The 23,520-nt window shown below is 45.5% G+C and overlaps 1 protein-coding gene across 1 annotated transcript in view; it reads right to left on the bottom strand.

Moving 5' to 3' along the window:
• Positions 1 to 1,759: 1,759 nt before the first annotated feature.
• The window catches only part of LOC144490096 (transmembrane and coiled-coil domain-containing protein 4-like), a 42,367-nt gene continuing 20,606 nt past the window's right edge, over positions 1,760 to 23,520 (bottom strand). Inside the window, exon 4 of the mRNA XM_078207905.1 lies at positions 1,760 to 2,397. Within this exon, the coding sequence (XP_078064031.1) occupies positions 2,182 to 2,397 (216 nt within the window). The 3' untranslated portion in view covers positions 1,760 to 2,181. The remainder of the gene's footprint in view (positions 2,398 to 23,520) is intronic.

Genomic DNA, 23,520 nt, shown 5'->3' with positions numbered 1-23,520 from the left:
CCACACCCCCCCTCTCCACCCCCCCCTCCACCCCCATCACCCCGCCTCCCACACCCCCCCCGTCTACCCCCATCACTACCCCCTCCCACACCCCTCTCCACCCCCATCCCTCCCACACCCCCTCTTCACCCCCATCCCTCTCTCCTCCCACACCCCCATCCCTCTCCCCTCCCACACCCCCCCCTCTCCATCCCCATCCCTCTCCCCTCTGACAATCCCCCACACACCTCTCCACCCCCCACACCCCCCTCCAGCCTCATCCCTCTCCCCTCCCACACACCCCCTCTCCACCCCTCTCCCACACCCCCCCGCTCCACCCCCATCCCTCTCCCGTCCTCTCCACCCCCATCCCTCTCCCACACCCCCCCTCTCCACACCCACCCCATCCCTCTCCACCCCCATCCCTCTCCCGTCCTCTCCACCCCCATCCCTCTCCCACACCCCCATCCCTCTCCCACACCCCCCCTCTCCACACCCACCCCATTCCCCTCCCAGACCCCCCCTCTCCACCCCCATCCCCTCCACCCCCGTCCCTCTCTCCTCCCACACCCCCTCTCCACACCCACACCTTTCCCCTCCCACACCCCCCCCTCTCCCCTCCCACACCCCCCCTCTCCACCCCCATCCCTTTCCCCTCCCACAACCCCCCCTCTCCACCCCCATCCCTTTCCCCTCCCACAACCCCCCTCTCCCCTCCCGCATCCCTCTCTCCCCTCCCGCATCCCCCTTCTCCATCCCTCTCCCCTCCCCTCCACCCCCATCCCCTCCCCTCCACCCCCATCCCCTCCCCCCTCCCTCCCCTCCACCCCCTCCCCTCCACCCACATCCCTCTCCCCTCCCCCCCATCCCTCTCCCCTCCCCCCCATCCCTCTCCCCTCCCCACCCCTCTCCACCCCCATCCCTCTCCACCCCATCCCTCCCCACCCCCATCCCTCTCCACCCCATCCCTCCCCACCCCCATCCCTCTCCACCCCATCCCTCCCCACCCCCATCCCTCTCCACCCCATCCCTTTCCCCTCCCACACCCCCTCTCCACCCCCATCCCTCTCCCCTCCCACAACCCCCCCTCTCCACCCCCATCCCTCTCCCCTCCCACAACCCCCCCTCTCCACCTCCATCCCTCTCCCCTCCCACACACCCCCTCTCCTCCCCATCCCTCTCCCCTCCCGCACCCCCCTCCCCTTTCCACCCCCCTCCCCTCTCCACCCCGTCCCTCTCTCCTCCCGCACCCCCCCTCCCCACCCCCGTCCCTCTCCCCTCCTGCACCCCCCCACCTCCCCTCTCCACCCCCACCCCCCCTCTCCACTCCCATCCCTCTCCCCTCCCCTCCACCCCCATCCCCTCCCCCCACATCCCTCTCCCCTCCCCCCACATCCCTCTCCCCTCCACCCCCATCCCTCTCCCCACCCGCACCCCCCCCTCTCCACCCCCATCCCTCTCCCCTCCCCACCTCTCCACCCCCATCCCTCTCCCCTCCCCACCCACATCCCCCTCTCCACTCCATCCCTCTCCCCTCCCGCACCCCCCCTCTCCACCCCCATCCCTCTGCCCTTCCACACCCCCTCTCTCCTCCCCACCTTCTTAACCCAACTTGATGCCAATGGTACCAATGCCATTTGTAAAATTCCAACTGAGACCAACTAACAACACAGACCCAGGATTAAAGGACTCTGCAACCGCAGAACGAGGAGGAAAGCGGAACGTGGCAGGAGCGAGAATCCAGTGACCCCTTTTCTCTGACAATTCACTTCTAATAAATTGATGTCATCGAGTTCTTTATTGAATAATATTTCAGGCCAATATTAAATTATATTAGTAATTAACTCCAAGATTTTCACAGATTATAAGCAACAATCACTGGTCCCATCTCGTGCTGAAACAAACATGATGTGTGCAGCAGGGCGGGCCCTGTTCTTACACTCATTTTCCCAGAGCTTCAGAAGTGTCCCTCCATAACACTTAAATTTTAATACATTGGGCAAAAATATTTTGCTGTTAGATCATTTGCAAGTTGGAGTTAACACTCCCCGTCTTTGGAGAACTCCAAGGCGATACTAAATCCTGAGCAGCAGTTTTGTCTCAATGTGGATTGCATCGCTGGTGGTCTGTTCGAGAGAAGTGCTTCTTTGCTCTTTCTGTCCCCAGACGATTACCTCCCCCCCACCCCATGAGGAATCAGGGCTAAGTATCGGCTCCTTCTGACTGGTTCTTTCCAGCAGAACTTATTTCTGTATTGTCCGTAGTTGCTTCCCCTGCTCCGCCTTTTGCACATTTCTCGCCCATCTCAAAAATGGGGCTGACGTTCCATTTGTCCTCTAGGCGACATTCCTTGGTTTTTACACCCACAGCCTTTAATATTGTGTCCATTTGCTTCATGTAATCTAAGTGTCCGTTTACCTGCAAAGCAAAAGAATCCTGTTTTTTAAACAGTAGGAAATTATGTTTGTGCCCATTATCTATCGAATACATTTTGATTTATTATTGTCACATGTATTAGTATAGAGTGAAAAGTATTGCTTCTTGTGTGCTATACAGACAAAGCATACCATTCATTGAGAAGGAAAGGAGAGGGTGCAGAATGTAGTGTTACAGTCATAGCTAGGGTGTAGAGAAAGATCAACTTAATACGAGGTAAGTCCATTCAAAAGTCTGATGGCAGCAGGGAAGAAGCTGTTCTTGAGTCGGTTGGTACTCAGACTTTTGGATCTTTTTCCCGACGGAAGAAGGTGGAAGAGAGAATGTCCGGGGTGCATGGGGTCCTTGATTATGCTGGCTGCTTTTCCGAAGCAGGGGGAAGTGTAGACAGAGTCAGTGGGTGGGAGGCTGGTTTGTGTGATGGACTGGGCTTTGTTCACAACAGCATAGACTACCCTTTTGTTAGTCCAATCAACCCGCAGAGTTACCTGGAAGAACTCTAATACTCTGGCAGATCTGTGTGTCCCAGTACCATGAATGAGCCAGGGATAGTCAATCATCTACAATGTCCTGGGGAACTGCATTCACAAGTAGCATCATCAGGCCCAGCCCAGAGGGTTGGCTTCATTTCGAAAGTTCACCAGTGTTGTGTCACCTTGAAGCCTTGTTTTATTTAGATTCTAAAGAGACCCTGCTTGTTGGTTTTAACTGGGCGGCACGGTGGCACAGTGGTTAGTGCTGTTGCCTCACAGCGCCAGGGACCTGGGTTCAATTCTGGCTTTTGGTCTGTGTGGAGTCTGCACGTTCTCCCCATGTGTGCGTGGGTTTCCTCCCACACTCCAAAGATGTGCGGGTTGGGTGGATTGGCCATGCCAAATAGTCCCTCAGTGCCCAAAGATGTGTAGGTTAGGGTGATTAGCCCTGGTAAGTGTGTGGGGTTACGGGGATAGGGCGGAGGGGAGGGCCTGAGTGGAATACATTCTCGGAGTGTTGGTGCAGACTCGATGGGCCGAATTGCCTCCTTCTGCATGGTAGGGATTATATGGGTCTTGTCTCCTCCTGTTCCAGGAAGGTAGCATTACATATTTGGGTATACCTGCATTATAATGTGGAGCCATTTAAATAAAAACAACAATTATTTGCTGGTTCAAAAACAGTTGAAGAATTGACATTCTCAGGGAATCTCCGTGGAGGTTACATCAGCTTTAATAGGACCAAGCTGGAGTTTCTCCTGGGACTGTCCTACTTTTCAATAGCATCAACTGGGATATGGTCCCAGAGAGCACTGGCTGGGCGCTGGCACCTTGCCCATGCAGACAGCTTACAGGTGAGAGTGTGGATATGGACTGCCAGCACATATTCAACTACAGGGGCATCACAGCAGTGAATGATTTTTTTCATCAAGTCACCTGGGCAACATCCTAATGGCGCCTCTTGTGTGTTTATGCTCTAAAATAAAACAATTATTCCCTTTTAGTGGCCTTTGACCAAAATGATTCTGCTGCCAACTGTGCAGCAACAGCACACACTTAGTACAGTCATGGTGGCTTAAGGCAGAATCCCGGTGACTGGTTAAATGATCCACATTACAATATTCAAGACTGTTACGGTCACAGTCTGTGAATGTTGCTTTAAGAACACAAACACGTTCCTATAAATTTCTGCTCCGGGTTTATGCAAAAAAAAACTTGAACTTGTATTTAAGAAGTACCAACAATGCAGAGAAACTCTTCACGTAGGAGAACATATACCTTTTACTAAGAGATATAACTTTATATACCATATACCTTTTACTGTTGAGCTGAGAAGGGTGTTCAAATTTGTGGTCAAAATGAAGATTTTAAGAGTCAGAGAAATAGTGGGGCTTAAGGAGATAAGAGGTGGATTTTATGGAGATACATAAGCACATATATTAGAAATTAATTCTGACGAACACACGGCATTTTGTTCGAGCTCAGAGCTGCGTTACTAATTTAAACTGTTGGCAACAGACGATTCTACAAAATACTTGTGTCAGTGTTGAGTCACCAATTCTGCTGTACGACAGTAAGTGGCAGCCTCTTTGAAGCTGTAATTAAATGCAACACAGAATGTATTAAAAAAACACAAACGTGTTTAACTGGAGCATGGTGCTATCTGCTGTCTGACTCCACGCAGAGATAATGGAACAAGTTCCTCAGCGGTCTTGGTCCAGACACACAAATCCCTAAGGAAATTCTGAAGGAAGAGCCAATGAGGCACAAATTTCAATCAGTTGGCTGCCAAACTTTCTACTGCCTCGAAAGCTATGGGAATTTCAAAACTTTGTACTGTTAGCAATGCGGTGAAGAAGTAAATCAAGCTGGAAAGAGAGTGTGCCTTGTGTGGCAAGATGAAATAAAGTGGTAAATTTTTAAAAACAATACCTAAATATTAGGTCTAGTATTTTAAACAGCTAAATATCAAAGTATACATGATTCATTCAAATGCTACACTCTAGACAGAGTGTACAAGTATATCTGATACACCCTTTATAAATGATGGTGTTCAAAGAATGTTATTTCATTAAATAAATGGCTATGATGTTCAAAATATTACATCTTTGGCATGTTGTGATATATTTACATAAACATGACATCAAGTTCCTGTAAACCTCTGATAAACATTTTATAATATATTAATGAGTCTGCTGTAATGTTTTGTTGGAGGTCTGACATGGGTCACATAGAATCCCTACAGCGCAGAAGGAGGCCATTCGGCCCATTGAGTCTGCACTGACTCTCTGACAGGGGATCCCACCCAGGCACTTTCCCACGTATTTACCCCACCATTCCCCCTAATCTACACATCTTGGGAAACTAAGGAGTTAATTTAGCCAATCAACCTAACCTGCATATCTTTGGAGTGTGGGAGGAAGCCGGAATACCCGGAGGAAACTCGCGCAGACACGGGGAGAATGTGCAGACTCCACACAGGCAGTGACCCGAGGCTAGAATTGAACATCCTGCACTTGCCTCTATCAGGTTTACAAACAAAAAGTTAGAACAGTCTGCGCTTGGGATTGGGATGGAGGTTATAGGGATACCTACAGATTGAGATGATCAAATCTCCATGGCATAAGACCATAAGACATAGGAGCGGAAGTAAGGCCATTCGGCCCATCGAGTCCACTCCACCATTCAATCATGGTTGATTTCAACTCCATTTACCCGTTCTCTCCCCATAGCCCTTAATTCCTCGAGAAATCAAGAATTTATCAATTTCTGTCTTGAAGACGCTCAACGTCTCGGCCTCCACAGCCCTCTGTGGCAATGAATTCCACAGACCCACCACTCTCTGGCTGAAGAAATTTCTCCTCATCTCTGTTCTAAAGTGACTCCCTTTTATTCTAAGGCTGTGCCCCCGCGTCCTAGTCTCCCCTGTTAATGGAAACAACTTCCCTACGTCCATCCTATCTAAGCCGTTCATTATCTTGTAAGTTTCTATCAGATCTCCCCTCAACCTCCTAAACTCCAATGAATATAATCCCACGATCCTCAGACGTTCATCGTATGTCAGGCCTACCATTCCTGGGATCATCCGTGTGAATCTCCGCTGGACCCGCTCCAGTGCCAGTATGTCCTTCCTGAGGTGTGGGGCCCAAAATTGCTCACAGTACTCCAAATGGGGCCTAACCAGTGCTTTATAAAGCCTCAGAAGTACATCCCTGCTTTTGTATTCCAAGCCTCTTGAGATAAATGACAACATTACATTTGCCTTCTTAATTACGGACTCAACCTGCAAGTTTACCTTTAGAGAATCCTGGACTAGGACTCCCAAGTCCCTTTGCACTTTAGCATTATGAATTTTGTCACCGTTTAGAAAATAGTCCATGCCTCTATTCTTTTTTCCAAAGTGTACGACCTCGCACTTGCCCACGTTGAATTTCATCAGCCACTTCTTGGACCACTCTCCTAAACTGTCTAAATCTTTCTGCAGCCTCCCCACCTCCTCAATACTACCTGCCCCTCCACCTATCTTTGTATCATCGGCAAACTTGGCCAGAATGCTCCCAGTCCCGTCATCTAGATCGTTAATATATAAAGAGAACAGCTGTGGCCCCAACACTGATCCCTGCGGGACACCACTTGTCACCGGTTGCCATTCTGAGAAAGAACCTTTTATCCCAACTCTCTGCCTTCTGTCTGACAGCCAATCGTCAATCCATGTTAGTACCTTGCCTCGAATACCATGGGCCCTTATTTTACTCAGCAGTCTCCCGTGAGGCACCTTGTCAAAGGCCTTTTGGAAGTCAAGATAGATAACATCCATTGGCTCTCCTTGGTCTAACCTATTTGTTATCTCTTCAAAGAACATACACGGCTTCTGGCTGTTTGATGGGGATTGCTGTCTGGTGAGGGTAAGAAGCCAGAGTGAAGCATCCAAATGGGTGAGAATGAATGAATATTCCAGGTATGAAGTTTAATTATCCTTAGGTTATCAGAGAAGATTTAGACACAATTTCCTCAGGGTATTAAATGAATGGGTTAGAGCGCATGAAAGGGTAAGTTATCTGTAATATGGAACAGATTAAATGGGTCGGTAGTGCCCTCGATAAAGTAGCTTCAGTTTAGGCCATAGGGAGAGAATAATTTGGTGCAGTAAGTATCAAAATGGCACAGGTTACACACGGCAGGAGATTTAAGGGAGTGGTGTCGAGTCCGTGATCGGGTGGATTGTAACTGGGCTGTGAAAACAGCAAGTCCGATGGGCCTAATGGTCTTCTGTCAGCAAGTATATGTTCTATAAATTAGTTTGATAGAAAAAGCACTAAAGATTGCCACAGGGAATGGGAGACTATGATGACAGCTTCAGTGATGCGTGCAGACAAGCTGTTCCGCACTCAGACTGATTCCTATTTCCCCAAGCTGCCACATAGATTTCAGTAACTAATTATTTCCCCTGCAAAACAAACTGGATGGAAAGTGCCTCAACTTTCCCTGTGTGTCTAAAAATATTCCTTAGATTAAATTTGGTTACCATAATTAATGCGACAACTCACAAATCTCTCACACCAGGGTTCATATGACTCAGGTGATTATGAGGCAGAGAGCGACTGTGGTTTTGTTGCTGTCCACTGACAGATTAAATGACCAGCAGCAAATGGTGAATGTTCCACTCACTGCATCGCCCCAGGAAAACCGAGACGCTGAAGTCCTTTGATTTCTATTTTCAATCTTTGTACTTCTCTCTCATTCCTTCCTGGAGCTATCAATTGTTGCCATGGTACGATGCCACAGAAGCTAGCTGAACAACTTCAAGTGGTACATTGGCCTTTATAAATCGGTGTATCGAGTATAAAAGTTGGAGTGTTATGGTAAGGTTATATAAGGCATTGGTGGGGCCGAATTTGGAGTATTGTGTACAGTTTTGGTCACCTAGTTACAGGAAGGATGTAAATAAGGTTGAAAGAGTGCAGAGAAGGTTCACAAGGACGTTGCCGGGACTTGAGAAGCTGAGTTACAGAGAGAGATTGAATAGGTTGGGACTTTATTCCCTGGAGCGTAGAAGATTGAGGGGAGATTTGATAGAGGTGTACAAGATTTTGATGGGTATAGATAGAGTGAATGCAAGCAGGCTTTTTCCGCTGAGGCTGGGGGAGAAAAAAACCAGAGGGCATGGGTTAAGGGTGAAAGGAGAAAAGTTTAAAGGGGGGGCTTCTTCACGCAGAGAGTGGTGGGAGTGTGGAATGAGCTGCCGGATAAAGTGGTAAATGCGGGGTCACTTTTAACATTTAAGAAAAACTTGGACGGGGGTTCATGGATGAGGTGGGTGTGGAGGGATATGGTCCAAGTGCAGGTCAGTGGGATTAGGCAAAAAATGGTTTGGCACAGACAAGAAGGGCCAAAAGGCCTGTTTCTGAGCTGTAATTTTCTATGGTTCTATGGCCATTTCTCATGTGTGAGTGAGGCACTCTTGTCAACCTAATGACCAAGCCTGATTTTTTAAAAAACTAATCTATTATCCACGATGGAATAAATGGCAAGAAACTTTTAGAATTGATATCAGTATATTTGGCTGTTAAATTGAGAGCCATTATTGCTTTAGGGGTTCAGGTTAATTTAAGACGGAGTTTAAACAGTTTAGACAGCGATGTTATTCTGGCAGTGGAGGACATGCCCCTGTCTATATCAATGGGGATGAAAGGGAATGGTCGAGAACTTCAAGCTTCTATGTATCCAGATCATCAACAATCTGTCCTGGTCCCTCCATGCCAACGCTATTATTAAGAAAGCCCACCAACGCCTCTACTTCAGGAGGCAACAGAAACTTGGCATGTCTGCTACGGCTCTCATCAACTTTTACAGATGCACCATAGAAAACATTCTTTCTGGTTGTACCACAGCTTGGTATGGCTCCTGCTCTGTCCAAGACCGCAATAAACAACAAAGGATCACAAACGAAGCCCAGTCCATCACACAAACCAGCCTCCCATCCATTGACTCTGTCTATACTTTCCGCTGCCTCAGCAAGGCAGCCAGCATAATCAAGGATTCCACGCACCCTGGACATTCTCTCGTCCACCTTCTTCCGTTGGGAAAAAGATGCAAAAGTCTGAGTTCACGTACCAACCGACTCAAGAACTGCTTCTTCCCTGCTGCCATCAGACTTTTGAATGGACCTACCATATATTAAGCTGATCTTTCTCTACACCCTAGCTATGACTGCAACACGACATTCTGCACTCTCTCCTTTCCTTCTCTATGAACGGTATGCTTTGTCTGTATAGCGCACAAGAAACATTATTTTTCACTGTATGTTAATACATGTGACAATAATAAATCAAATCAAATCAAATGTCTACTTTTCGCATCACTGTTAGTCGAGGCATTTTACTTGATGCCACACATACTTGGGAAGGCTTGGTCTGTCCTCTAGTGTCTGCACCGTGTGGAGGTCAGGAGTCTCCAATGTGAGCCAATCGTTGCTCCTCCAAAAATGGCATCCAACCTTTAAATAACTCCAGTTTACGTGCTCTTCCATCTCTCTGCATTCTCAGAGCCGAAATCCAGAGCCAGTCCACTATCTCGTCTAACATATCCTCCCACCCCAAGGAATTCAAAACTGAAATTCCTAACTTCCTTCAGTCTTCTCTCCGACACTTGGCACATTTCTTAAATCCAAGCTTGGTGCTGCTGAATCACTGCTTTCTGATTTACTTCATCTCCTTCACCCCTTGCTGGTGTTCTGCAATGTGAGGCTTGATCCTTATCCTGGTAGCTCACAATTTGGGCCCAGTCCCTCCACTTGCCATGCACTGTAGCAGTTGACACTTCAACCTTGTTGTTCAATTAATTATTGGCCTCCACGTTGCTAGGTTGGTCAGCCTGAATTCTTCTTCTACATCACAACGTAGCGACCCATATAAATTCATGGGTGTGGACACAGAGCGAAGAAAGGATTGTGTTTGATTGTTGAACAGTCTACTGACTCTCAATTCCTTGATTCACTCATGAAGAATGACTACTTGGATGAAGGTGATTGATACGTCTGGAGCTGTACCCTATCAAGGATCAGTGTCGGTGAAACCAATACCCCAGTGAAGGCCAGTACTTTCAGAAGAGGGAAGCAAAATGGTAAAATAAAATGTCAGAAAAAAATGGCCTGAATGAGCTTATGGTTCACATCAAGATTGAAATAAAACCCGAATTCTGATTATTCAACAGGAGTCAAATTATAAGAGGCTAACAAAGAGTGAGAAGGAACTAAGAGTGCAGTCTAGACTGAACCGGAATTCAGCCTGTGACAATCTTTGACCTGGAAGCAGTACAGTAACGAAGATTTGTAATTTCTTTGGAATGTCCCAGGAATCTGTAATTGCTTTTAAGGAGTTTGAAAAAGGACTTTTAAGAGTCAATTGTAAGGAGACCAACTGCTTTTTTCTTGAATAATAAGAAATACTGGTCCAGCCGACCCTTGACCAGGAAGCAGAACCAACAGTGAGGAAGATAAGTGTGCCATGTGGCCAAAGAAAATGAAGCTGCAGCAGGAGAAGAACAGAGAAGGCACATTTATAAGGAGCTGTGTGTTTAACACAGTTAAAAGGGACAGAAAGCCAAAGACATGGTTATCCCAGAGATTTGAGCAATCCCACTGCTGTGCTTCAGTTTTGCCAGAGATGACCAGACTGTTTAATGAGGTTTGCTAAAGAAAGCATCTGAAGGAGGAGTCTCTGGGGAATCTGTGCCACCCAAGACTGTTGTGAAACGAGCTAAGAGGTTTCTACAGGAATGTGTCATTTAGGTGATGACTTTCTCCAGGGTGGTGCCAGGTGGTACCTGTTTGATTAGAGTTAGGAAATAGTAATGGGTCTGCTATTATACAAGGAGTAAATTACAAGCACATTCGTGGTTGGAATAGAGTTGTAATTATGAGGAAATGTATCTATCCAATGGTAGATTGGGAGGACACAAGCAGTCAAAATTGAGGAAGGATACTTAATGGCATGATGGCACAGTTGTTAGCATTACTACCTCAGTGCCAGGGACCTGAGTTCAAACCCAGCCTTGGGTCACTATCTATGTGGAGCTTGCATGGTCTCACGTATCTGCATGAGTTTCCTCCAGGTGCTCCAGTTTCCTCCCACAATCCAGGTTAGGTGGATTGACTATGGTAAATTGCCCTTTGGTGTCCAAAGATGTGGTTAGGTGGATTAACCATGGTAAAATGGGTGGGGTTAAGGGGATAGGGCAGTGGGAAAAGCCTGGGTGGGATGTTCTTTCAGAGATTCAGTGCAAACTCAAAGGGGTGAATGGCCTTTTTCTATGGGATGCACCCAGGACTGTTTCCTTAGCCAGCATTTTGTGTGTCCAATGTGGAAGTATTTACTATAAATACATTCTGGGTAACAAAGCAGGATGAATAAATGACTTGAAAGTTGGAGGACCAATGGAAATTTCTTTCCAAGATAAATGGCGGCTGCAGTTCAATATAGCAAAATGTAAAGTAAAACCTGGAAAAAAAAAGAATACCCTAATCTTAACAAGAGAGGAAGAAGAGAGAGATTTAGGGGTATGAATACATTTAAAAGTGGGAGTGCAGACTAAAGGCAAATTGAATTCTGGCAATTATATGCCAGATATTCCTAGGTAGTGGGGATGTTACTCAATGTAATGCACTAGTCTTAAAATGGGACCCAAGAAGATTCAGAAGCATCTTTCAAAAGAGAATCTATTTAAAAGCAAACATCGGCACAGTGCGGAAGAAACAGAGGTTGCGGAATTAATTGAATAGCTAATTAGGACTAATTGATTGGTTGGAGTCATAGCTAGCACAAAGGAAGAGGGCTGTTGTCAATCATCTCAGTCCAGGGACATCACTGTAGGATCTCCTCAGGGTAGTGTCCACCTATCTTCAGCTGCTACATCAATGATCTTCCTTCTATCATCCCGTCAGAAGTGGGGATATTCGCTGATGATTGCACAATGTTCAGCATCATTCATAACTCCTCAGATACTGAAGCTGTTCGTGCCCATATGCAGCAAGACCTGGACAATATCCAAACTTGGGCTGATAAGTGGCAAGTAACATTCGCCCCACACAGGTGCCAGACAGTGACCATCTCCAACAAAAGAGAATCTAACCATCTGCCTATGACATCCAATGGCATTATTATCGCTGAATCCCCCACTATTAACATCCTGAGGGTTACCATTGACCAGAAACTGGATCAGCCATATAAATACTGTGACTAAAAGAGCAGATCATAGGCTGGGAATTCTGCAGTGAGTAACTTACCTTCAGACTCCCCAAAGCCTGTCCATCCTCTACAAGGCATAAGTCAGGAGTATGATACACTTGTGAATGGGGTGCCAATCGAGTGGGTTGCTTTGTCTTCACTTGCCTGAATGGGCAACTCCAACAATACTCAAGACACTTGACACCATCCAGGACAAAGCAACCCATTTGATTGGCACCCCATTCACAAACATCCACTCTCTCTACTGACACACAATGGCAGCAGTGTGTACCATCTACAAGATGTACTGCAGCAACCTACCAAGGCTCCTTAGATAGCACTTTCCAACCCACGACCTCTACGATCTAGAGCAACAAGGACAATAGATGCATGGGAACATCACCACCTGCAGATTCTCCTCCAAGTCACAGACCATCCTGGCCTGGAATCATACTGTTGTTCCTTCGCTGTTGCTGGGTCAAAATCCTGCAACTAACAGCACTGTGGGTGCACTTACGCCACATGGAGTGCAGTGGTTTAAGGTGGTGGCTCACCGCCAGCTTTCTTAAGTGTAATTAGGGATGGGCAACAAATGCTGGCTTAGTCAGTGATAATGTGGAGATGCCGGCGTTGGACTGGGGTAAACACAGTAAGAAGTCTAACAACACCAGGTTAAAGTCCAACAGGTTTATTTGGTAGCAAAAGCCACTAGCTTTCGGAGCCCTAAGGCTGTTGGACTTTAACCTGGTGTTGCTAAACTTCTTACTTAGTCAGTGATAGCCACATCCTGTGAAAAAAATAGAAAAGCCCTTGGCACTATGGGTCAAATGGCCTCCTCTGTAATCTTAAGATTCTAACACCCTATAGGGTCTGCAATGCCATACCAGAAGTTCATTACACTCCTTCGCTTTTCTGTTATTTGCTGACTTGCTAGCACTTAATAATTCTCATAGCCAAATTGGACTGAAAATGATTTCTTATTTTCACTTTGTTGCCAATGTAACTGAAAATATTCCAACAGGAAATTAAAGCCCCTTCTACTTGCAGCCTTTCATCAAACTTCTTACAAAGTCGAATGTTTAAAGCTAATTGGAACAATTTGCCAGTGGGAAATACTCCTATCCTCACCCTATTTAAGTTCTATATATCAATGCGGAAAAAAATCCTATGATGCCTCCACAAGGAATAAAACTGCACTCTGATAAATTTTTTCCCTGTGACCCCTGAATGTTTATAGGGTGTTTCCCTCTCTGCATTTTGTTCCGCGCCCAACTATGTAGAACTTTCTATGGTTTTGTGCATTATGCTCTGGGATTTATTCAGAGAGAGACAAATTTTCCATTGGCATAGTGCAGTGAGGGCCACTCACTGGATGGACACTTTCTTGTCTTTCTGGACTGTCCACTCATTAGTTGCTAATGATAAGCACATGCAAGTGCTGTTTCTACCATTATGGAGCAACACCAATTCTCTGACCTCATAGTAACAAGACATTGAACACAAGACATTTTAACCTCACAGTTACAGGACACTCAAAGCCAACACCTTAACTCTCAGTTAACAAGATACTTAAAGCCATCACACCAACCTCACAGTAAAGTTTTATAAAGTTTATAAAGTTTATTTATTGGGCTCACAAGTAGGCTTACATTAACACCGCAATGAAGTTACTGTGAAAATCCCCCAGTCGCCACACTTTGACGCCTGTTCGGGTACACTGAGGGAGAATGTAGCATGGCCAGTGCACCTAACCAACATGTCTTTTGGACTGTGGGAGGAAACTAGAGCGCCCGGAGGAAACCCACACAGACACGGGGAAAACGTGCAGACTCCGCACAGACAGGGACCCAAGTCAGGAATCGAACTCCAGTCCCTGGCGCTGTGAGGCAGCAGTGCTAACCACAGTGCCGCCGTAGAACATCTAAAAGCCAACACAGCAATTTCACAGCAACAAGACATTGCCGGTTAGTGCATTAATGTCAAGGTAACAGGGGATTCAAAGCCAGCATAGTTATAACTCAATAACTGGACACTCAAAAGCCCACACCATGTCCAACAGTTACTTTTTGCGTGTGTTGAAGGAGAAAAAAAACATTGAAGCGAGGAGCTAAACCAAATCTTTACACATCTCATTACAAACAGATGGTTCACATATCCCACCTACAGCCAGTGAAAACTTCTCCCTCTCTACAAATAAGCAGGTTGTATCTCTGTTGCTCGGATGCCATGCTTCTTTGAGAATTAAAATGGAAACAGAAGTGCCCTGGCATTGGAGGGAGTCAATAAACATGCACATTAAGCACACAACTTCTCCCATTGTTATCGGGCATATGCACTGCAAACAGTAAATTACATGGACTTGGACCATTTTTATCAAATCACTGCTTAAAATGAGATTTGATGCAGTGAAAGAATATATTTTGTGAAGTTTGATGAACAGGTTTAGGTTGTTATGATTAGCTCCCATCTTACCTCAATATGTGCTGCCTTGAACACAACAATAGAGTGGCCACTTGGGTGAGGTCCTTGAGAACAGGCACCTCTGTGGAACAGTGCTCCAGTGAAGGACTTGTGCTTTCTCGAGAAGACAGGCAAAAAGAACAATGAGGAGAAAATAATGAGCACTGCTTAAGATTTAAGCCAACATCCAATCCTGCTTATACGGTCAATGTGAATCAGTTTTAATGGCAAAGACCTGCATGACTGATTTACAAGACTGGTAACATCTCCATGGCATGGTATATTTCCTATTCAGGCTTCCTTTTGATGTCAGCTAATTCAATTATGACCCCAGTGTCACAGACTCTTCCCACAACATCAGATGGTGAGACATGCAACATTCAGCGTTGTTCTGGTAAAATGCTGCAGTGAAGTGGTGTTGACGGAAATTAAAACTGTGATGCTAAAATGTGAACAGGAAGCATCTGAAAGAAGCGCAGCACTAAGAGAAATCTTGGTATGAAAACAACAAAAGTTACCCAGGGTCTGTCAGGAATGACCATACATTGCCACTCTGTGGAGATATAGCGAGCCCTAAAACATACCTCACTTTTAAGCCAACATATAAATTGCATGGAACAGTCATACAGGGTTTTTATAAAAGACCCATGAGTGATGATTCTTTTTTTCCCATTTATACGTACTCTAGACACATCTTTCTTAATTTCCTTGTTCTGTTGCCATCTCCTCTTTGCCATCATCCTTTTCATAGGATCCCTACAGTACAGTAGGAGGCCATTCGGCCCATCACACCCGCACCAGCAACAATCCCACCCAGGCCCTATCCCCGTAACCCCCCATATTTACCCTGCTAATCCCCCCGACACTAAAGGTCAATTTAGCATGGCCAATCAACCTAATCTTTGGATTGGGGAGGAAACCCATGCAGACACGGGGAGAATGTGCAAACTCCACAGACAGTCACCCAAGCCTGAAATTGAACCCGGGTCCCTGGTGCTGTGAGGCACTTGGTCTCTCCCGTCTTCTACCCTGTGACAGATTTTCCCTTTCCTCCTTTCCCTGCCTCAGTACTCGCTTGAAACACTTCCCCCTTTCCCTGCCTCGGTACTCGCTTGAAACACCTCAATTTACAGGTCAGATGGAAGATCATATACCTGAAACCAACTCCACTTCACCAGACAATAAAAGCAAATTACTGGGCATGCTCGAAATCTGAATTAAGAACAGAAAATGCTGGGACGACTCAGCAGGTCTGGCAGCGTCTATGGGGAAAGAAAGAGTTAAAGTTTCGAGTCTGTGTGACTTCTTCAGCCCTGAAGAAGCCCTTCTTCATCTCCCCACAGGTGTTGCCAGACCTACTTGGCCTTCCCAGTATTTTCTATTTTTATACCGCTGCATCAGACACTGCTGAGTGTTTCCAGCCTCCTCTGTTTTTATTTCGTACAGGGATCTGATTGGTACTTTTCTCACGACTTGCCTCTCCTCTTTGCTGTGGGGTTTAATGGAGATTCTACACTCTACTAAAATAAGCACCCTGCTCATTAACCTGGGATGGGCAATAAATGGTGACTCAGGCAGCGATGTCCACGTTCCATGAACAAAAATAAATACACTGGCATGCACATAGACTATTCTGTTTGCCTGAATACTGGCATAGAACATAGAACAGTACAGCACAGAACAGGCCCTTCGGCCCACGATGTTGTGCCGAGCTTTATCTAAAACCAAGATCAAGTATCCCATTCCCTATCATCCTGGTGTGCTCCATGTGCCTATCCAATAACCGCTTAAATGTTCCTAAAGTGTCTGACTCCACTATCACTGCAGGCAGTCCATTCCACACCCCAACCACTCTCTGCGTAAAGAACCTACCTCTGATATCCTTCCTATATCTCCCACCACGAACCCTATAGTTATGCCATATAGAGGTTTACAGCATGGAAGCAGGCCCTTCGGTTCAACTTGTCCATGCCACTCAGTTTTTAACCACCAAGCTAGTCCCAATTGCCTGCGTTTGGCTCATATCCCTCTATACCCATGCAACTGTCTAAATGCTTTTTAAAAGACAAAATTATACCCGCCTCTACTACTGCCTCTGGCAGCTCGTTCCAGACACTCACCACTCTGTGTGTGAGAAAATTGCCCCTCTGGACCCTTTTGTGTATCTCCCCTTTCACCTTAAACCTATGCCCTCTTATGGCATATGGTGGTGGGCCCTGTATACCACAAACACCAGTGCGGACACATGTTACACAAGTGGCCTGCACATGAACACATGCTAGTTGTCACACACTGCAGGCTTACAGACTAACACATGTAGAGACAAACACCTGGAGGCATGCGTGCAGACACAGTACAATACTCCAAGTCTGAAGAGTCACATGGACTTGAAATGCTAACTCTGTTTTTCTCTCTCAGATGCTGCCAAACCGGCTGAGTTTTTCCAGCATTTTCTGTTTTTACCCCAAGTTATCCCTTCATTTATGACTGGCTGCCACTTGCATCACCTGGCATACATAGATAATATATAATATAGTATATAAACCTATCCCAGTGACATGAGATCCAACCATCCGTCAGTGCATTTTGCTTGCCTTTTTCTGTATTCTTTCATGGGATGTGAGTGTAGTTGGCAAGGCCAGGATTTGTTGCCCATCCCTAATTGCTCTGGGACTGAGTGGTTTGCTGGGCCTTTTCAAAGCATAAATGTCCAGTGACATTGCTGTGGCTCTGGAGTTACATGTAGGCCAGACCAGGCAAGGATGACAGATTTCCTTCCCTAAAGGACACTAGTGAACCGGATGGTCTTTTGTGACAATCGGTGATAGTTGTCATGCTCACCATTACCGATGGCTTGCTTCCAGATTTTATTCATTGAATTTAAATTTCACCAGCTGCCAAGGTGGGATTTGAACCAATGTTTGAGCCCAGTGCATTAGTCTGGGCCTCTGACTCCACTCCACCCCAACCACATTAATGTCCTTTAGGGAAGGAAATCTGCAGTGCTTACCTGATCTGGCCTACATGTGACTCCATAGCAATGTGGTTGACTCTGAAATGGCCTAGCAACTCAGTTCAAGGGCAACTAGGGATGGGCAATAAATGTTGAATCAACCAGCAATGCTTACATCCCATGAATGAATAGAAAAAAAAGGTTCAGATGAGGAGAGGGGAGAGAAAGTTCATATGGAGCATAAACACCATGCTGAGTGGCTTGAGGCTGTGTTCTAAATGCTATATAAACCCTGGCCTGCTGCCCTTGTACCAACATTGCTATTGATGGTAAGTTTCTGCTGATATCTACAAATGACTCGAGATGCAATCTTGCATTTTAGATCATATTCGCAGAAACACTCAGTTGAAATGTCACTGATTCATCTTCACACACTTTATTTTGCAATAAAAATATCTGTGAATTACTGCATGCCTATTCAGCGACCCAACATGGTTCCTCTGCTGTTTATTCCAAGTAACTAAGGACGGTCAGGTCACTGAGATGAATCACGGCTCACTCCACCCTCCCACATTCTTCCATTTGATAGATTGCCACCCTGCCACCTAGTGTTAGCTACAACTGCCAAGAATAAAAAAGAATTACATTCCCCAGTTAATTTGGATAAGGGAGTTGGAAACAGTGCACTGATTCATCCATTCATTTCCTATGTTATAATAATTGTCATCCAAAATGTATTTTAAATAATTCCATCTTTGCCTGTCTTACTGACACTGTGTACTGAAACTGCTGGGAGGAAAATGGCGTGCTTCATTATTATTGGTGTGTAAGTTCTTCAATTTGCGACGAGTAACTGTATGATGCGAATTGCCACAAATTGCCGGGTGAGTTTGCATTGCTCTGTCATAGAATCCCTACAGCGCAGAAGGAGGCTATTCGGCCCATCAAGTCTGTACCAACCACAATCCTACCCAGGCCCTATTCCCGTAACCCCACACATTTAACTCTGCTAATCCCCCTGGAAGGAGGGTCAATTTAACATGGCCAATCCACCTAACCCGCGCATCTTTGTCCTGAGCCTTCTGAAAATGGCAGCTCGCTGTGAACGCCCTGGTGAGTTTTGAGAGATTGCTGCATTTGTGCAACAGTTACCAATTCAGCTTGCTGCAGAAAATTGGGGCTGGTACTTAACAGAGCCAGGACCCTGTGAATGTTGAAATGCATGTTCTTGAAATGCCATTCAACCTCTCCAGCCCAGGAAAGCAATAACTGACACTGTTAAATCTCATTCTTGCAAGTATTCAAATGTCGTTAGAGATTATTAACACTTTGAAATGTTTTTCTTGCTTTTCCTTTCTCCCTTAAACCAACTTCTTTTCCCCCTCTATTTTAATATCTGTACCTAATTTGACTCTTACCCACCCTATTTACCTCTCCACCATTTCTCTGCCTTTGGCCAAAAATTAAAGCGAATTGGTTAAGACAATGATCCCGTTTTTCTTCAAGATCCCAGGTGTCCAGTTACCTGCTCACACTTGCAGCAATTTGCACTGCAACGTTTTTTTAAGCCAAAGGCGTGGGAGAAATAGTCTAACTAATTGGACAAGTCCTGAGATGCTCCCCTGCAATAAATTAGGGGCCAAGGCCAAGAATTTGCTGCAAAACCTTGAACAGAATGATCAAGTTCAAGTATTAGTCACGAGTAGGCTGACATTCACATTGCAATGAAGTTACTGTGAAAATCCCCTAGTCGCCACACTCCAGCGCCTGTTCGGGTACACAGAGAGAATTTAGCATGGCCAATGCACCTAACCAGCACGTCTTTGGACTCTGGGAGGAAACCAGAGCGCCTGGAGGAAACCCACGCAGACACAAGGAGAACGTGCAGACTCCGCTCAGGTAGTGGCCTGGGAATTGAACCCGGGTCCCTGGCACTGTGAGGCAGCAGTGCTAACCACTGTGCTGTAACACTACATTCTGCACACTCCTTTCCTTCTCTATGAACAGTATGCTTTGTCTGTATAGCGCGCAAGAAACAATACTTTTCACCGTATACTAATGCATGTGACAATAAATCAAATCAAAAACTGAAATCACAGGCTCAAGATTAGAGAAGGGCAGGAGGACAGGGAGCTTAAATTTTGACTGTGAGAGAAAGGATTTGTGAATGCGAAGTTTGGAATGTGGAGCGAGGCACTAAGTGTAGAAAAGATTACAGGGGAATTGAAGAGAGATTTGAGGGAATGGGAAATCGAGGTACATTAATTTTTGGGACTGGCCAGATGGACCGCAAAGTCTTTCCCAGTCCCATACTTTCCTGTGTTCTTAAAAGATGTTAGAATGAGTATGCAGTACAGAAGCTGCATCAGATCACTCAGAACTCAAGGACTCTTGCCTCTGACTGCTATGAATTGAAGATTTATCTCATAGGTCTGGTTTTCTCTCTCAATGTTGACTCATTGTGGTTTGGTAAGTACAGGGCTGGACAGATGGATAACAATAATTAGTTAGTTCGTCAAAGCTGTCTTGTACTGGAAGTTAGGCAAGGCAAGGCTGAGTTACAGTAAAATAGTCTTCCGGCACTCAATCTATTTGTAATACATTAGGCATACAGGTATAAGACACCTGGTACATTAAGATGTATGGCTTCTGCTGTAATCTGTATATCATTGCTGATCTATGAACTTGCAGGAAGGAGAAGATACAATGCTAACCATGTCTCTGATTTTCTTTCCCTCCCACTCTTTTTTCCAATCTTGTTTTGTAAATTCCTGAGGTTGCTGACTCCTGCAGGAATCCAGTTTTGTGGATATAGGGAGGCCTACTTGACCATTCAGCATGGGCGAGTCTGGCCAGCAGGTTTTGGCAGGTTTCTTGACAGTGTAGAGTTTCACAATACCTCCTGATCCACTGGATGGGCGTCAAGATGTTCATTTTCTCTAACCCTTGTGGTGTTGAGAAGGTTGTGATGTGCTGGCTGAGATGTGCTAATTCAGATCAGATTGAGCTGTAGGGGCACCTTCTAGTTGTATGGCTCAGTCCACACTGGTTAGTGCATTTGTACACAAGGACAGAGCTCCATATCATGCTAATTGCACCTGAATGCTGCCAACTTTCTCTATTTTAATTTTCGGGTCGTGGTTAGCACTGCTGCTTCATAGCGCCAGGGACCTGGGTTCGATTCCCGGCTTGGGACATTGTCCGTGTGGAGTTTGCATGTTCTCCCTATGTCCGCTTGCGTTTCCTCCGGATGCATGTTGTTTCATCCCATAGTCCGAAAGACATACTGGTTAGGTGCATTGGCCATGCTAAATTCTCCCTTAGTGTACCGAACAGGCGCCAGAGTGTGGCGACTAGGGGATTTTCACAGTAACTTCATTGCAGTGTGAATGTAAGCCTACTTGTGACACTAATAAATAAACTTTAATTTAGAACGAGAATAATCTTCGGTTGGAGTTTTAAAAAATTCTTTCATGGGATGTGTGCGTCGCTGGCAAGGCCAGCATTTGTTGCTGATCCCTAGTTGCCCTTGAACTGATGGCTTGCTAGGCCATTTCAGAGGGCAGTTAAGAGTCAACCACATTGCTGTGGGTCTGTATGCCAGACCTGGGAAGGATGGCCGATTTCCTTCTTTAAAGGACATTAATGAACCAGATGGGATTTCATTACTGAGACTAGCTTTCAATTCCAGATTTTATTCATTGAAATTAAATTCCACCAGTTGCCATGGTGGGATTTGAACCCGTGTCTCTAGAACATTAGCCTGGGCATCTGGATCACAAGATCAGTGACATTCCCACTGTGCCACCATCTTCACCAATAAGAGTGGATACATCAATTTCTTCCTGAGTTGTAAAACCTTTAGAGACTGAAGTGCGTTTTATTTACTCTCATTTGGAAACAGGAGTCATTCCCACTTGTGTAATCCATTTTCCATACGTCCCAGAACGTGCACAATGCAAAGCCAATGGACCTGTGATTGAAGCCTGGGGATGCTGCACGTGGAGAAATTATCTTTCCACAGATTAGTGTAGAAAGTTAGCAGTGTTGATTAACGCTGCTCGAAAAATTGTTGAACAAATATACAGTTAAGAGAAGGGGTATACCGAGGGGTAGCACAGTCTCCTCTGACGTATACCTCTGACGAAGGGTTATCCAGACTCAAAATGTTGGCTCTATTTTGACTCCACAGATGCTGTCAGACCTGCTAAGTTTCTCCAGCATTTTCTGTTTTTGCTTCAGATTCCAGCATCCACTTTATTTTGCCTTTATCTAAGATAATTTAATATTGTGTGCAGTGGCATTGTTTGGAAACTTGCCAATGTAACATCAAGGAAAGCATGTGGAAGTAGGGAGCCTTCACGTTCTTGAATAATAATAAAATCTGACATATGAAAAGGACAAAGTTAACACACAACAGCAAGGTGACAAATGCAGAGGGAACAGATATTTGGAGTATCAAAGAAGCACAGGTCAGCAATACTGAAAGAGTATGCTCTATAATACAGAGGGGGCATGTATCAACAGCACATAAAGAACGAGTGCCAGGAATAACAAGCGAACATGAATCAGGAATGCAGAAGGTGAGCAGGTCTGGAATTCGCAGGAAGTCTATGGCCAGAGTGCAGAGCGATTGTGCGTCTGGCATGCAGAGGAAGTGTGTGTCGGATTATAGTAGGGCTGCGTGTCTGGAATACAGAGGGAGACAGTGGCAGTAATAAAGAAGAAGCATGCATCAAGAATACTGTGTGCGCGCGTCAGGAATAGCAAGTGTGTGTCAGGAATACCGATGCAACTTGCATTGGGAATGTTGTGGAAGATTTGTTATGAATTATGAGGAAATGTGTCTTGGAAGATAGAGGTATCATGTGCCAGTGGTGGAGAGGGGGGGGGGGGGGGTGCTGTGCCAGTGCTGGAGGGGAGGTTGTGCTGGTGCTAGAGGGAAACCCTTGCCAGTCCTAACGGGAGTGGGGCTCTAGAGTGGAATTTCTGATAACAGGGCCTGAAAATTAAAAGCATATCTTGTAAATATCGGGGGAATAGAGAGTTCTGGGTCGGGTGATGAGTCAGGAATTGATTATAGAGATGGCCAAGATTAGGAAAGAATTTAAATGTGAGGATGAGGATTTTAAATTGATCATTAGCAGCTGGTAAGATAGGTTAAGAGGAGGACAGATTGAGGCAGATGTAAGGTGCATATGGAAATATGAAATAGGCAATTTGTGTGGAGAAGATAAGGGATCAGAAGTTGTTCTTTGGGTTAAATAGGACATCAAGGTTGGGGACTGTTTAGTGCAGCCTAAGATGATGTTTGGGAGGGGGTCATAGTTGGCGGAAAGGGTATTGTGTTGAGGCTGGGCCTGAAAACTGTGGTCCTCCTTATCTTTAACTAGTGAAAATTGAGGATCATTTAAACCTTTAAAAAGAGGTTTTGAAGGATTGAGGAGAGAGATTGATCTCAGTCATAGAGAACTGAATTGATGCCTTGGATTAGGACGGTTTCACTTCTACGGCAGGGGTGGGAACCTGGTCGGAGAGATTCAAATGGGGAAAGACAGGTAAGATTTGGCAGGCAACAACAAGTTCGAGGGGACTGATGACAGTGGCTTTGAAAAGGACAATGACAATATAGGAGGAAAGGGAACCACTTAAAATGTTTGAAGGAAATATGTTACCTGGAGGGCAGCAGACCAGAGCTGAATACTGGAGATATGAAATTGGATGAATATTCTGGGGTTTCCCTTAATTATGTTTGGAAATTAGGGCGTGTTTATAACAACTGTCTCTCAGGAGAGAGATTGGGTAGTATCTATTAGGTTAGAGGGTATATGGTGCATAGAGTGACTGGAAATACTGGGTGAAATGACCATTTCTCATTTTGCTTTGTTATTATGGTGAAGTCTGTTACAGAAATGTAATCTGAGTTATTTGGTATTTCAGCATAGCTAATGTTATTGGTCTGTTATGTTTTGCGGAATACCATTTGTATGAAGTG

This window comes from Mustelus asterias, unplaced genomic scaffold (genome assembly GCF_964213995.1).
Source record: "Mustelus asterias unplaced genomic scaffold, sMusAst1.hap1.1 HAP1_SCAFFOLD_2869, whole genome shotgun sequence".
NCBI lineage: Eukaryota > Metazoa > Chordata > Chondrichthyes > Carcharhiniformes > Triakidae > Mustelus > Mustelus asterias.
This window is presented reverse-complemented; position numbering and strand designations above follow the sequence as displayed.